Below are 16,468 nucleotides of genomic sequence, written 5' to 3' on the forward strand. Positions count from 1 at the left end.
AGTTCAGAATGCAGCACAGGCTGGGGGTCCAGGTAATTATCAGCTCACAACATTTCTGGGAAGATCAACAGGCTGTTTTTTTTTACTTATCAAAGAGTTATACCAAAAAAAAAATCAATTTTAAATTTACCAGACCAAAGAAGAATAAAGAAGAGAAGTTCATCGTTAGGGTCTACATGCACTTTAATACACAGTGCCCCAGCAGCACATACTTGCTCCCTAGCTCTGTTCAGCTGCTGGAGTAAAGCAAACACACAGTGCTTCTGGTTATAGAGAAGCATGTGACTCATTCCATGTGACAGCACTGAAGCTTGGTGATTGGCTTATCTTTGTCACACAGGGGCAGGAATTATCCTCAATTTTGAATAAGGTTTGACTGGAGTGTTTCTTCAAAATGGACAGGAGTGGAGGAAAAGTATTTGCTGTGGAGGTGGTGAGGGGGATAATTAAAGTCAACCTGTTGTTTTGCACTGCACAGGTAAACTTTAAGGAGAACCCCCCACTAACCAGTGATTCTAGCCTTCTATTGTCTGTTGCTATAGCAGAGAGGCAAGATAAATAACATGGCTGCTAATTATTATTCTAGCTATTACTTCTGTGAAAACAAAATTGGACTGAGAGAACCCCAGTGAAATATATAATTTGTTATAGTTCTCTGGCTCGGCAGGTTCTAAAGCGCAGTTAATAATCCTCTTGTTTATAGAATGTCTGGAAAGCAGTCATGCCAACACAATATAATGCAGGAGATAAAATGTGCCCGGAATTCATTATTGGTATCATTATTTAGCTTTCCTTTGACGAGTGTAACGCGTTGGCTTGTGCATTTCCTCTGGAACCTCCAGCAAATAGCTGGCAAACAGTCAGCTATTAAGAAAGCTTACTTTTTTTTTTTTGCAGAATAATTCACTGCTCATTTGCGGTGGCTAAATTACAACATAAGCAGCCGGTATGATGAAGGTATGACTGGATGGATATACACAGAAAATTGTGAAAGTTGTAGAAAGGCAAATACAAGTATTTTTTTTTTTTTTATCTAGGATATGAAGAAATGTTTTTGACGTTCTCTCAAATAAAGGGTTAACTGGGATATTTGAGAACTGCTTGAACTCTTCAGTGAAAGCTCTTTATTATTTCTCACTCCGTAAGGTGGATTGGGTCTTAGCTGATCCATTTCCCCAAACGTAAAATGTTTGATCCCAAACTAAGCAGATTTTATCGATGTGAGACTAATCCATACTAATTAACAAGCTAATAATCACAGTGCACGGGGGAGAGATCAATAGGCGAGGCAGGGACAAAGATTTATCACCACTAATTATCCATAAGTCACAGCCAGGCAGGTGCTCAGCTAACACTTTTTAGATGATAGTCGATCACAACGATAAATTACAAATTAATGGCCAATATCACCAAAAGAAAAAATAACAAACCTCATCAACTGTCAACATTGTGTGTATTATAATTGACACTAAACTCAGGAGTTAAATCTTGATACATTTTTGTTACTAGTTAGGAATTTATCAAAAATACATTCAAGTACCTTAAATGTTATCAAAAATGTATCTTATTTGTGTATCACTCGGCTGTAGACCCTCATATCATCTCTGAATTGATGCTGACACTGTCCTTCCTTCTGGAGGGTGGCTACTTTTGTTCCCCATGCTTCCTGGGTGTGTTGTAAAGTAGTCACCGCTCCAAGCTCGCTCCCGGGATGGACTACAATCTCAGTACAAATTAGTAAACTAAACATGAGATTGTAGTCCATCATGGGAGTGAGCTTGGAGCGGTGACTACTTTATAACACACACAGGGACCATGGGGAACAAAAGTAGCCACCCTCCAGAAGGAAGGGCAGTGTCGGCACCAATTCAGAGATGATTTGAGGATCTACAGCCAAGTGATACACAATTGAGTTACATATTTTTTAAAAGTTAGGGTACTTAAATGCATTTTTAAGACTTAACTCCTGAAATTAGTGTGGCTTTATGTAAAATTAACCTATCAGCCATATAAAATCTTTAACCTCTTGCCGTCCGCCCGTAGTAAAAAAACGGACGGACGGCACTGCAGCATCTGCGGGTTGCCGTCTCCAGACGGCAATTTTTTTCTGCAACCTGTATAAGAAAAGACACCTCAAGTTTTCCATTATTACCTTTTTTAGCCAGAAAAGTCTATTCTCTGCACACCTCTGAGCCTGCTTTCTTCTTGTTACTAAATGATCAACATCCCAGAAGAGCCATCCCTGTTGCTAATCTCTATCAACCATTCACCTGTCCTATAGGAGCCCTTAAGTAGAAAATACAAGGTCCCTCATTGGACAGGGCAGAGGTGGGTGAGTGTGCCTTGGCAACAGTGCAGTTTACCTGAGATGGGGAAATTGCTTGAAGTTTCTTTTATACTTTTTTAAACTGTTTCTGATTCTGCACCTAAGGCACAGAATTCAAAGAGCACTATATTTTGGTTGTTTTTTTTAAAGAGAGCAGAAGCTGTTTGTCTTCAGACTTTCTCTCCCAGCTTCAAATCTCAGATATTGTGTCTGATTTATTAAAGGGAAAAGTACAGCAACATGAACCTGTGTTCACTTCAAACATCCAGTCATGGACAGAAGATGTTGTTTGTTTTTTTTTTTTTAATAATGCCCGTGCATATGATTGAATGTCAGTGTTCACTCCACTGTACCTCACCTTATTTTATAGCAGGGGCAAACTCCGGCCCTCCAGCTGGTGTGCAACTACAAATACCATTAGGCATTCTGACTCTGACAGCCACAGACATGACTCCCAGAGACAGATACATGATGGGATTTGTTGCTTAACCACAGCTGGAGGACTGGATTTTGCCTACCCATGCTTAATAGTTTGATAGACTCTGCTCAAAAGTGTGTGCAAAAACCATGTATCCATGTTGTTTAAAGTAGAACTGATGACAATTTATAAGGAGAGAGGGTCAAAACCCCTGTTGGCTTTTTTGCCATCTGTGTTCCTTTCGGCAGTTTACCCTTCACTTTCTGTCTCTTGGCCTTTAACAGGAAGTGAGAGGAAATCCCTCCAACGTGAGGGAAATCTCTGGTGGCTAGCAGGGTCACAAAAACTCCCCTTTGGAAGATTTCCCATCTATCCCTGTCTTGTGACAACCCAAAATGTGGGATTTTATTTTACTTTTAGTGACAATGGTCACCAGGACATATAGAGAGGGTGAATCTCCCTAACGGGGACAAAGACAGCAGTAAAAACTTGACAGGCATTCTAATCCCCTTTCACGCTATCCAAATGTTTTTTTAATATTTTGGCTTCAGTTGCACTTTAATGGTTTTTCAAGCAGCTGCGGTTTAGGCATCAGATTCCCTTGATAGAAAAATTAATTTGGCTTCATTAGGCCTGAGAATTCTAACAAAGATGAAAAACCTCAGGTCAGGTTTTTTTTGCCACACTGCATCAGGAGGGCAACCAAACTCATTAAGGGGTTCGAGGATCTGAACTATGAAACAAGGTTGTTAAAATTAAATATGTTCTCTTTGGAGGTTAGGAGATTGAGGGGGGGACATGATTTTTTATGTATAAACTATTCAAGGGTGACAGCAACCGCAGTAACAAACTGTTTACGGTCAGCTCCGTAACAAAGACCAGAGGGCACAACCAAAAATTGGTGGAAAAAAAATGTCACCACACAGGGCGCAGGGGGTTCTTCACAGTTAGAGCGGTTAAGGTCTGGAACTCGCTGCCACAGGAAGTGATTTCAGCTAAGAGTGTGGAATCATTCAAGAGACTCCTGGACAAGTTCCTGGGAGACCATAACATTCAGGGGTACAAGGTATTGCTAAGAGAAAAATCACACATGGACTCATATACACGCACACACCAGCTCATAAATGCATACACACAATAGGTTGGACTTGATGGACTTATGTCTTTAGTCAACCTCAAATACTATGTAACTATGTAACTATCATGGAACCTGAGTTTTTTCTTGCAGGTTTAGACCTGCCCAGCTATTGCATGCAGAACAAGAGGAAGTGTGAACACACATGAGCCAAGATTCAATGGCGTAAATGACAGTTATAGACTATAAGGGACATCATAATAGTCATTTTGCATAGAAAGAGTTATTATGTTGCTTAAATGACAATGTAGGTATGTTATCATGAGCCTTTTAGATACCATTTGTGCTTAATGATGTTTGAAATTGTGGCCCCTCAATCAAGTTGAACATATTTTTTTCACATGAGGAGCCGGGATGAGGAAAACTGCGCTCACAACTCAGAGCAGAAAGACGGTGGTATCTTACAGGTTTAAATCATATACCTATTAATCTGAAGTTGACCTTTTGACTTCCCACAGTTACTGGAAGCATCACTACATTATTTGGAATCCTGTCTGTGTGTAGATATTGTAGATGTCACATCCCTTTTAAGTATTGTGCTTGTGCCTAGAAGTTAATAGTATTGTTTATTTTGCTGTTATGCATGAGGAAAATGTTGCTTGTTGAGAATGTGCATGAAATAGTAGCATGCATGCATAGCCAATAGTATTTTTCTTGTGTGTGGATGTAGGTCGTCTATATATAATATTTGGCAGGATATTGCTTTGCTACATGTAGTAACTTTTTGTTTAGGTGTATAACATTTCTGTATGCACAGTTCATGTGGTAATTGTGCCTCTGTGTAAGAATAATGTTCAAAATGGATGGTGGTAAAGTGCACCATGAGAGGAATTTGTGAGCTGCGATTAGTGGCTTCCTTTTGGAAATTGTCTGGCCTCAATACTTTTGAGCCACATGCTGTAAAATATAATCAGAAAAAAAGTCAGAATATCTTATTTGTATACTTCTGGGAAAATGACCTAGAAAAACTACAAAGGATCAGTATGACAGTCATGAAACACTCAAAATCAGAGATCAACAATGGCAGCCTTCATTATACTCTCATGGCTTTGGATGATGTGTACTTTAAAGTGATACTAAACTCCAGAGTTAAATCTTAAAAATACATTCAAGTACCTTAACTATTAACAAAAATGTATCTTATGTGTGTATCACTGGGCTGTAGATCCTCAAATCATCTCTGAATTGGTGCCGACACTGTCCTTCCTTCTGGAGGGGGGCTACTTTTGTTCCCCATGGTCCCTGTGTGTTGTTAAGTAGTCACCGCTCCAAGCTCATTCCTGTGATGGACTACAATCTCAATTCAAGTTAGTAAACTAAAGTGATATACGGGAATGAGCTTGGAGTGGTGGCTACTTTACAACACACACACAGGGACCATGGGGAACAAAAGTAGCCCCCCTCCAGAAGGAAGGACAGTGTCGGCACCAATTCAGAGATGATTTGAGGATCTATATCTGAGTGATACACAAATAAGATACATTTTTGATAATATTTAAGGCACTTGAATGTATTTTTAAGATTTAACTCCTGAGTTTGGTGTCACTTCAGGCTGAACACCTATTTTGGGTGACCGTGATGGTGCTGTAGAAGAAGGAAAAGTATGTGTTGCCCAGCCAATAAGATTACTGTCTACATTTTGTAACCTTTACTAGTTAGTGGCTGCTACTACTGGGCAACACAGACACCTTTCTTTTTTCTACTATTATATAAAATATGTGCTTGAGTCCTGTCTTTTTCCCTGTAGAAACTGTATTTTTGTGCAAGACTGACTTTCCGGGTCTGTGTACATAATGAAGCTATGGGGTTGATTTACTAACCTTTTAAACACACCACAAATGTGTATACACCTCTGTAGTGTGTTCCCTCCCAGCATGATCTATGGGAGGAATCGAAACACCTTTGTAGTGTGTACACACCCAGCAGGTGTGTTGTGCAAAGCCCTGCAATGAATTGCAAGGTGATGTTGTGTAAATTAGCTCTATGTTATGTTGCTTGCGTTGATGAATCCAGGAATGTAAATGCATGAGCTAACCATTTTTGTCTAAACTGTGAAGCAGCATTATATATGCATCATGTGCATGATTTTTCCATGTATGGCATTAGTGGAAATATGCTTTTAGGGACTTTTTGGTTGATAAATACGTTTTGCTGTGTGAAAATCACACACACCTGGTGTGTGTGTGTGTTTAGGTTAGTAAATCACCCCTATGTATCATTTTTGGTATCCAAAAATACACAGCTCTATTTAGTTGATAGTGAATGGACTGTATATTATTTTAATATCTTTTTTAAAGATATTAAATCCAGCTTATTTATTGTAGGAAAAAAGCAATGTGCACAGTTCATCGCCCTTATCGGTTAATCAGATTTTGTCCGCCAGCGATCTGTATCTGGTTTCTTTGGGCTACCGTACTTTGCATGTCTTCAATGTGCTTTGATCTGCCTGAATAAATAAGCCTAAATGTTTGTGAGTGTTGAAAGCCAGTCTGTGCATGCACAGTCAACATATTATCCTCCATGCGGTGAGTAGTATGTAAACATGTGTGTGTGTAGGGATCCCGTGTGTTGTGATCTTGTCTTTACAGGATTCCTGTGTTCATTGAATCCATACAGTTTGCCTAGGATTGTGTTGAGATGATGTTGCACTCTCTCTGGGCATCAAGCACAGGGCCTCATGGTTTCTCTTCCCTTTGAAAGGCTAAAATGCAACCTGCGGCTGGATCGCAAGCCAAGATCATCTGCCAGGCAAGGGCATATACAGTACCTTCCTCCTTGCTCCATGTGACTCAGCGGGTTGATAACCGTAGCACATCTTAACTGTATCAGGTTCACTGCATATTTGGGCTTCTTTACCCATAAAATATTTATTTGAAAAGCAAATCAATGCCAAATGGATTTCTCTGATTTCAGTTGAGAGTGTCATGGTTTGACCGTGCGAGTCTATACTGTTTTCTGTGTTTCCTTGCAGGGAGAACAACACTGAACCCAGCATAGACGTGACAGGAAAGACATAGCTGAGCATTTTTCAATGTATTTCTATGAAGAATCCACTAGAAGGCAGAAGGATAAAAAGATACTGTGCTCTCTAGTCTACTGACCATATGGGAAATTCAGGCCAATTATGCAAGTAGCTTAGTTAAAAAGCCAAGATCACCATGTCAAAGCCAGGCTAAGAAAATGGTGTTTTCTAAAGAGAGAATAAGACCCAAAGGGGGATTGTCCCGTGCCACTCTTCCTCAAATAATAATTATGTTTTGAGTAGAGTTGCTGTTAATGAGGCATAGAAAGAAACAAGGATGCCTAAATTCAGTAACCCAGAGAATTGAATTACTGCACTCAGGCCCACAAAGATGAATGCTTGCTTTAAACTTCTTCAGTTGGCCTTGAGGCTTCTGGACAACCAACAAGAAATTGTCTTTCATCAGCTTTAAAGTAGGTGCAGATATTAAATACGATTTTCTGGTTGGTTACTGCACAGAACCATGTCATATAAGTAAATATACTGATATTTATATGCATAAATGCTGTTGGGCTGGATCAACCAGGGGTACCCTAACATTTTAGGGAACATTAGTGGTGAAATTTCCCATATGAAGATCCCAGCTTTGACCCCTAGTCATTAGGTCCCACTCAATTTGTTGCAATAAGAAGAGTCTCCGTTCTGCTGTTTCAGTCCTGTAATATTACCATAAATGAAACACTCAATGGGAGGACGACACAGCGGGGGGATGGAACTTAGTAGTAAAGATCCCTCTGGCAAAATCCCCATAAGATATTCAAAGCTAATGAGTCATTCAACCTGCCAGATTCGGTCCAAAATAGACATAATGATGTAATACTCTAGGGCTACATACACGCTGACATACATGACATAATATAAAATTACACAACTCACATAATTAATCATGATAGACACCTACAAGGGTGTACCAGAAGTAACACTTTGAAGACTTGACAAGATAGCAAACGCAATGTTCAGCAATGGTAGTATACTTAGATATTGTAAGAATACAATTACATTGCTGAAAACATTAAAGGTCCAAGTAAGCAAAAACAAATTCTTTTTTAACCCCTTCGTGACTGACGACGTACAGTGTACGTCGCCAGCATCGGGGCTGTTTAAACAGACTATACAAAGTTTAATGAGGTCACTGATACTGATATCATAATAAGGCACATCAACATACAGTAACCACATGCAGAATGCAGTAACCCATAGAACCAATTTGAATCCATCTCAAACAGAGCTGAATGCAACACACTAACATCTGACTGACTGATATACACTGCTGTAGTTCCCAAACAGTAGAATAAGTCCTCAGCGCCCCATTTGTTTGTTGATAATGTTCTTCAAATGTTTTAAAATATATTTTTTTCAAGCCAATGTGGATGAAACAATATGGTTTTAGCAAAAAAGACATAAAGAGAAAAAAATTATGAGTTATATGCATATACAGATGGCCTTTCATAGAACTAGATGACCAATACAGTTTTCAATCCCATATCAATTAATAAACTGAGACTTATGAGTGGTCATAGCTGGCCTTTGAAGTTTTTTGTTTTTTTTTTCACTAAAGGTCTATGTATCAAGGCAAGGAGTCACTGACAATAACTATACAACAATGTCATTCAGTAATTAATGTACAGCCTCTTGGTTTTTTAGCCTGAAGTGTTAACGTAAAATGTGCATGAACTTTACTCAGTCTTTCACTCTGGATTGGCATTTAAAAGGCTGACAAGATCTAAAGAACTCCATCAAAATAAATAAGAGAAACTATTCCAACTTTCAGCTTCTTCTTCTTCATTTGCCTTTTCAGCATCTGAGCATATATCTCCTTTGCCTGCAGTCTCCAGCATTTTTTTGTTTGGGTGTGTCTTGCTTAATTTACCTAATTTTAATTAATTTTTGTGTTTGATTTAGTTTTGTTTTTGACTCTTTACATTTGCTTGTTTGATTTATTTAATGTGTTTTGCTTCTCTGTTTACAAATTTAGTTCTCAAAAAAAAGATATAATAGTCAAATTCATAATCGTGTACTTTTGTAGGCTGCAGTCTGTCGTCAACAAATTGCCAATCTGATCTATAGGCATTTCCTTCTACGTAAATCCGCAAGCTTATTAAATCTCCACACGATTGGTGTGGGACAATGGGCATCTAATATTTATGGGTAATGCTGACAATTGAATCTACCTTTTACCAAAGTTTTACTGATATTTGACATGGTATATGTTATGCTCAGAATCTGGAGGATCTCTATGAATAATGACCTGTTCTCTTTAAAACTGACATTTCAGTTTTGGCTTTTCCATTGGCAGAATGAATCACGCACCACCACCTTCTTTTATCTTTCATAGACTGCAGTGAAAAAGTGTGCCTGCAGAAAAGTTTGTATTTCTGCTCTTTTTACACAAAAGCCACAATGATGTTGTCACTCCCTGGAACCTGTTCCACGGTTATTTGACTTTGACAATTTATGGAGAATCCCTATGGGATTCTGACAGTCTCATTTGGCTTTGTAATGGCCGCAGCATTTTGGAACAACTGATAGGTTCCAGTGAAGAAATCTTACAATTGGAGTCCTCAGTTGCCAGCATGTGATTCAACTTGCCAATAAGAATGCAAGACTGAAATATCAACTTGAAAGGTATTTGGTTTTCATGCATTGCATTTGTAAAACATGTTAGACGCCTTGTACCTTTTAGCTGCATGTTTTTATCCTTTTTTTTTTAAATGGAATAAAGTCCTCTAATTGGGGAAGAAGACAGTGAGCTTCATTTATCAGTTTATGTCAGAAAAGAACTTCCCGTGTTACCCATTCTTACCAACCAGCTTTAATCCTATGCTGGAAGATAATATGTTGGAGAATTAAATTGTAAATGCAATGGCTTTCTGGGGGTCAATTCAGATACAGTAGTTCTTATTACAGACACATTGATAAATAAGGCTTACTGTGCACTGATCCTCCATGATCAAACGATATCCACAAGGTGTTGCCATGACATTGCCTCCCCTGGTCAGGAATTCTCTCTGCAATTTTGAGATTCCCGTTAAGAAGGCATGTTTTATTTTAGAAGTAACTGTCAGACCACATAACAGTGTATCATATAAATACTATCTATTTTTACAGCAGAGAAGTAGTCATGTGAGGTCTTGTTGTGAGTGATAAAATGCATAATTATATCTTGCTTGTCTGGTGACTCCAAATCAATGCACACCTTCCTTTGCATTGATACATAGACCCATCACATTTTCAATTCCATTTTGTACTCCAGTGACAAGCCTAAACCAGACCATTCCATTCTCCTTTCCTTGTTAAAACTCCTCGAGTCTTGTGTATTCATATGCCACTGAATCCACATGTAACCCTGTTCTCACAATAAACAGCAGCATATACAGTATAGTATTTGTACAGTATATATAGTATATAGTACAGTATATACAATACAGTATATACAGTGCCATCCTAAAGTAACTTCAACCCCATCACATCCCATTCCTAAATGCTTTCTTGTCTTCTTAAAGTGGAACTAGACCCACCAATTTTAATGTCTTACAAAACAGTTACTTTGGCATGCCAACTGTCAAGGTTGCCAGTGTGCTTACTCCAGCTCTTAAACAAACATTCTAGTACTCAAATGTCTGGTGTCGTAGCTGATCACATGTACAGCACCATGGCAACTGCAATGCAAATAAATCTAAGATGGCCCCTTCCCTGACTGTAAGGGATAGTACAGTATGTTGTATTTCCACTTTAATTTTCTATCTCATCACATCTCTCTATGTATACCACTTATTCTTGTTTCTCTAGTTTTACAGATGTCAAGTCTATGCCCTCATTCCAAATTTGCATATTCCACCTCTAACAAAGGCTGTCAATGAGTGATACAAAAGATAATTGCAGAGACATTGGGCCATGTAGGGTTTATTAAGGGGTGATAACGAGCATTTCTGGCCTTTAGAAACCTTTGTTATTGCACAGAAAGATTTTAAGCATACTCAACCTTCTGTACAAGCAGTCTCTGTTCTTTTGCTGTGGAGAGAAGGGAATGGTGCATTCACCATGCATGTATCCCATCAACCAATTGGCCAAGAAGATTGTTATAGGTCTAGGAGCTCCTCCAAGACGAGAGACAACATGCACATGTTTTACCAACTGATGCCCTAAGTGAGAAATTAACCTATGTATGACCTTATTAAATCCTCACACCAGCGTTGCACTAGGGCAGTTGAGCTACATAGAAGCCATCATTTTGTGAATACTATAATATAAATTTGTGAAGGTAAGCCTTAAGGGGGACACATCTGGCCAACATTTTATGGGGATTGCTGAAACATGACTGAAGCTGAGGGTGTCTGAGGACTCCCTGTCTGAATCATCAAGTAATCCAACAGCACATGTTCATGCATCATCCATTTTTAAAGAAATGTATTTATTTATTTATCATAGGCACCGACAATTTACACAGTGCGTTACACAGTGCCCATTCACATCCTGCCCTTCAGTCCCTGCCCTCAGGGAGCTTACAATCTAAAATCCCTATCTCACATGCATACATGGCTGATTTTAGACAGGAGCCAATTTACCTACCAACATGTCTTTGGAGTGTGGGAGGAAACCGAAGTACCCAGAGGAAACCCACGCAAGCACAGGGAGAACATGCAAAATCCTTGCAGATAGTGTCCTGACCGGGATTTCAACCGAGGACCCTTAGAGCTGCAAGGCAGAAGTGCTAATGGTTACTCTGGGTTCTGATAGTTCCTCCATTCCCCTATACATATTTATTACAAGATGTTAATGAAAGCAATCATAATACTGATGAATGAGCATGACCCTTGAGGACAAAGTAGGTAAATCCTGTTAAAAACCATACCATATAATCATATCATCCATATTTCATCAACTTCCCTTCACTACTTCATATTTTTGAGATCCTGCATTCAATTTTGCATACTGTCCTCCTTCACATCTTTACCTTTTCCTTTCAGACTATCTATAGTTTTATTTAGACTTTTGTTCTCTCATTCTCTGTTTCTCTAATTCTGCAGGTGCTGAAAGGATTTCCAGAGTGCCTCCAAGCAGACATATGTCTGCACCTCAACCGCACACTGCTTCAAAACTGCAAAGCCTTCCGTGGTGCCACCAAAGGATGCTTGCGAGCCCTGGCCATGAAGTTCAAGACTACGCATGCCCCACCGGGGGACACACTGGTTCACTATGGAGATGTGCTGACTACTCTCTATTTCATCTCTCGTGGGTCGATTGAAATTCTCAGGGATGACATTGTGGTGGCTATATTGGGTAATCAGGTCTTTTTTTCTCCCTTGAATATAATATGAATAATTGAGATGATATTTCATTAGTGTTAAGGGATTTTTCTCAAGTTCATACATATATCAAATATTAACCCTTAAATTAACCAGATGTCTTGGTTACATGCTATCTTCCTTGAAACTATGTGTTATTAAAGAAAAACTAATTTTTTCTTTTTTTAAAACAACATATTTCACTTCCCTGCGGTCACAGCAACATTGTTTTGATGAAAGAAGGGATTTTGCAGAAACCCCATTCCTAGATCATGTTTTTGGCTGACCCCTCCCAGAAGACTTTGTAGAACTTGAGAGTGCTACATGTCTAAACAGATGCTGGGGGTTCTTTCTTACTACAACAGTGGGACTAATCATTAATAGTAACCGTTAACCCTCCTCTTAGCACTTAATTAAACACATTTCAGTAAGTGAACTGGTGAACTGCCTACCCTCACTTTGTAAATTCTGTCCTGCTAACTTGGATGGCTGCCAGAGAGCAGATATACAACATTTTACACAGTCTTTCATGTGATCTCTCACAGACTAGTAATCATAGTATGTGCTGGCCGAGAGTGACTTTTATAGCTTAAGAATGCACTCATGCTACCGAAGGAGTGACACAGAGCAGTGCTAAACAGGCTCAAGATTAATTAATTTTAAGGCCACAGATTTTTTTTAAAAAAGGCCAAATGGGGCCCATGCTAATTCATCTCCATATAGCTAAACTTTCTATTAACTGGAAATATTTTTGATTTCAGTGCTGCTACCTTGTTTTTCAGGAAAGAATGATATATTCGGAGAGCCTATCAGTCTGTATGCACGTCCTGGAAAGTCCAATGCTGATGTGAGGGCCCTGACTTATTGTGACCTTCACAAGATTCAAAGAGAAGATCTGTTGGAGGTGCTAGACATGTACCCAACCTTCTCGGACAGCTTCTGGAGCAACTTGGAGATTACCTTCAACCTAAGAGATGTGAGGAGGTTGCAAAACAATGTAGAATAGGTTGTATTTCTTTGGATATAGAGAGTGTTAGGCTTAGACTTCGGCTAGTTCTTCATGAATCGTTTGAAATTTGCACAGTGGGTTCAGCTGTCGGCACCCTTTCTGCTGGCAGAGGTATGCAGCTATACAGATGGTCATACTACCCAGGGCTCAGTGTTTGTATAAAAGAGTGAGTTTAAAAAAACTTGATTACTGATTATGATATACAGTATTACATTTTAAAGGCACACGTGTTAGTAAAATAGTTACGAAAGTCAAGAAAGAATATTTGCAAACATGAAGAGGTTTCAACCAGATTATGTAGTGCCTAACTTTTGCAATTCTTTTCATTATCAGGCAGACAGTATTCCACGCTCCCCTGGAAGTGAGGAGTACAACTGCAACTACAACAGGAGACGTAGGTGCAAACAACCTGGAAGACGTAGAAAGAAACATGGTAAGAGTCAAGCATCCAAAAACACTCCGTCATGTAGCATTCTTTTTGCTTGTGTTTTAAATGGTGAGTGTTTAATTTGACCAGTGCAGATGATTTAGAAATGTTCCATTGACTTGCAGCTCTTCCATGTCTCGCAGATGGTCTTGAAGATCTTAATTCTGATGCTGAACAGTATCATACTTACTCTGAAAGGAGCAACATTCAACGGCCAATGAGCCAAGAGCAGTGGGATGATTTGGCAAGCAGTACCACTCCTTGTTCCCAGACCAGTGACGATGAAACCAAACCGCTAAACTCAGGTTGTATGGATAGGCTAACTTCCACAGACAAGCAAGAGTTCATTCCAGCAGTAGTCAATTTGGTCACAGCCAACATCAGCAATCGAGAGGGGGGCAGGAAGATGCTGGAGACAGTGGAGACATATTCAGGTGATTGATAAGCTTGGCTAAGTAATTTTAATTTGGTCATAGAGCTAGACTAAGCAGAAAAAGTGGCCTTGGGATATAAATCATATCCATAGCGTTGTCCAGTGAATGGCAGTGATTCCAACTCATAGACTTGCATTGGAAAAAACAGCAGTAAAACATGCAAGGCAGAAAGCGGATACTCTATGTAATGAGAGAATAAGGCTACCCCCATGAACATACTATATATACTGTATATAGTATGTACCAATCAACTTTAGATCTACCAAAACTATGTAATATGAGGGCCTACCTAATCTGTCCAACCAATTTATATCCATTCAGGAGGGCTCTTGCACTACAAATTTGTTAGTAGATCGAAAAGAGATTGTACAATCAGGTTGCAATGTGTGTGGTGAACTTTTGCACTGCTATTCCCAACGATTTGCAAATACTAAGTTCAATTAAATATATTAGATAAAATATAAAAAGATAACTGTACATAAGCAGAGCTATCCTTCACAGGAACACTTCCTGCTCTCCAGAAATCCCTCCAAATGTTTCTACGTACCTTTGGAGGGATTTTCTACCACTTCACAATTCTTTCCATGCAGCTCCTTGGGCACTGAAAAACCACTTCTCTAAAAGTCTTCTTGCTGTGTTCTGTCTCATGCATGTGAATGAATACTTGAGTGGGAGAAGCAGAGCAGGAGAATGTGCTGCTCTGGTGGAGCAGGTAACTACAACACTTAAAGGGTTTCTAAAACCTCCGGTGTTTTTGCATATATCTAGTGCTAGCCAGGGCTGTCTTTAAGGCGGGGCAAAAGGGGCACTTGCCCGGGGCCCAATCATGTGGGGCCCTGCACCCCATAAACTAGAGAATGCCCCCATGTCATTATTAAATATGTCCCCCAGTGTCATTATTATTATTATGTCCACCTGGTGTCATTATTATTATGTCCATCCCCTGATGTAATTGTTGTTCTGTCCGTCCCCAGTGTCATTATTGTTCTGTCCGTCCCCGTTGTTATTATTGTTATGTCCGGGGATAATGACACCAGGGGATATGCTCAGGTGTCATTATTATTATGCCCCCCCCCGTGTCATTATTATTATGCCCCCCCCCGTGTCATTATTATTATGCCCCCCCCCGTGTCATTATTATTATGTCCCCTGGTGTCATTATCCCCGGACATAACAATAATGACACCAGGGGACATAATAATAATGACACAGGGGGGGACATAATAATGATAATGAGACCAGGGGGACATAATAATAATGACACGGGGGGGGGCATAATAATAATGACACCAGGGGATATGCTCAGGTGTCATTATTATTATTGTTGCTATTCTATGCAGTGGAAGTGGTAGGTGGCGAATTATCCACATTTACCATGAAAGTAGAATTATGGGGAGAGTGAAATGCGCACTTCCCCCTAGTTACTGAAGCTGCCACAGGTTGGCTCTCTTGATCGAGAACTGAGCGATCACATACCGCTGATCACGCAGTTCCTGCACTCACTCTCTCTGCAGGGAGCGGTGACTGTCAGTCACGGCTCCTCGCAGGAATACCCCCCCTCCCCTCTCTGATCCTCCAACGCTGACTGGAGGGATGGATGGGGCGGACACAACCTCTAGAGAGGTAGAGTCAGCTGTCAATCAGGTGGTGGCGTGGATCTGGACAATATTTTTTGGATCCATCCCAGCTGCAGCGTGGCTCTGCTCTGTCAGCATATAGCGGGCAATATTGCATGGGGGGGCGTGGTGGGGGGCCCAAGAAAATGTTTGCCCGGGGTCCAATCAATATTAAAGACGGCCCTGGTGCTAGCAAGCAGTAGATATATGCAAAAAGTTTTTTAAAAAACAAAACGCTTTAAAAGCGATTTAAACTTACCTGTGTCTTTACCTCCCGTACGAAAATCCAAAAATGCTTGGGCAGCCGCAAAGCATCTTGGGGCCGGCGCATGCACAGTTCGGATTTTCGGCTGGTAGACGAGGAGAGACACAAGGTAAGTCTATAGACGCGTGCACCCACATGCAAACACCGTGGGACAGGAAGTGCCAGCAAGGACTATGCCAGCAAAGAATATGTTACTAATAACTTTCCATCTACAGTTGTGTCTTTTGAGCCTTCACTTGTTTGTGTTACTGTTCTCTCATCTTCCTTCTTTTTTTATTTTCCTACATTCCATTTTGCTCTGCTGGATTAGTGTGATCCTAGTTCATTTTATTACTTCATTGCTGTGCTGTATGTGTATAGGCCAATGCCTTGGCTGGCGCTCGTGCAGAAAGTTTCTTGGCCAAACTCACCGACCCAAGTGGCTCCGTCGGCTAACACAGGGAAGGGTGGAGGAGTCCGGTGACATCATGGACATCGACGTCAGCGGACTCCTCCCCCCTTCCCTTCGTTAGCCGACGGAGCCAATTGGGG

The 16,468-nt window shown here is 40.1% G+C and overlaps 1 protein-coding gene across 1 annotated transcript in view; it reads left to right on the forward strand.

Moving 5' to 3' along the window:
* KCNH6 (potassium voltage-gated channel subfamily H member 6) overlaps positions 1-16,468 on the forward strand; it is a 140,109-nt gene that overhangs the window by 119,361 nt on the left and 4,280 nt on the right. Inside the window, exons 8-12 of the mRNA XM_018555186.1 lie at positions 6,580-6,627; positions 11,929-12,181; positions 12,969-13,162; positions 13,529-13,628; positions 13,766-14,056. Of these exons, the coding sequence (XP_018410688.1) occupies positions 6,580-6,627; positions 11,929-12,181; positions 12,969-13,162; positions 13,529-13,628; positions 13,766-14,056 (886 nt within the window). The remainder of the gene's footprint in view (positions 1-6,579; positions 6,628-11,928; positions 12,182-12,968; positions 13,163-13,528; positions 13,629-13,765; positions 14,057-16,468) is intronic.

The sequence above is a fragment of the Nanorana parkeri genome, unplaced genomic scaffold, assembly GCF_000935625.1.
Source record: "Nanorana parkeri isolate BGI_ZX_2015 unplaced genomic scaffold, ASM93562v1 scaffold187, whole genome shotgun sequence".
Classification (NCBI taxonomy): Eukaryota; Metazoa; Chordata; class Amphibia; order Anura; family Dicroglossidae; genus Nanorana; species Nanorana parkeri.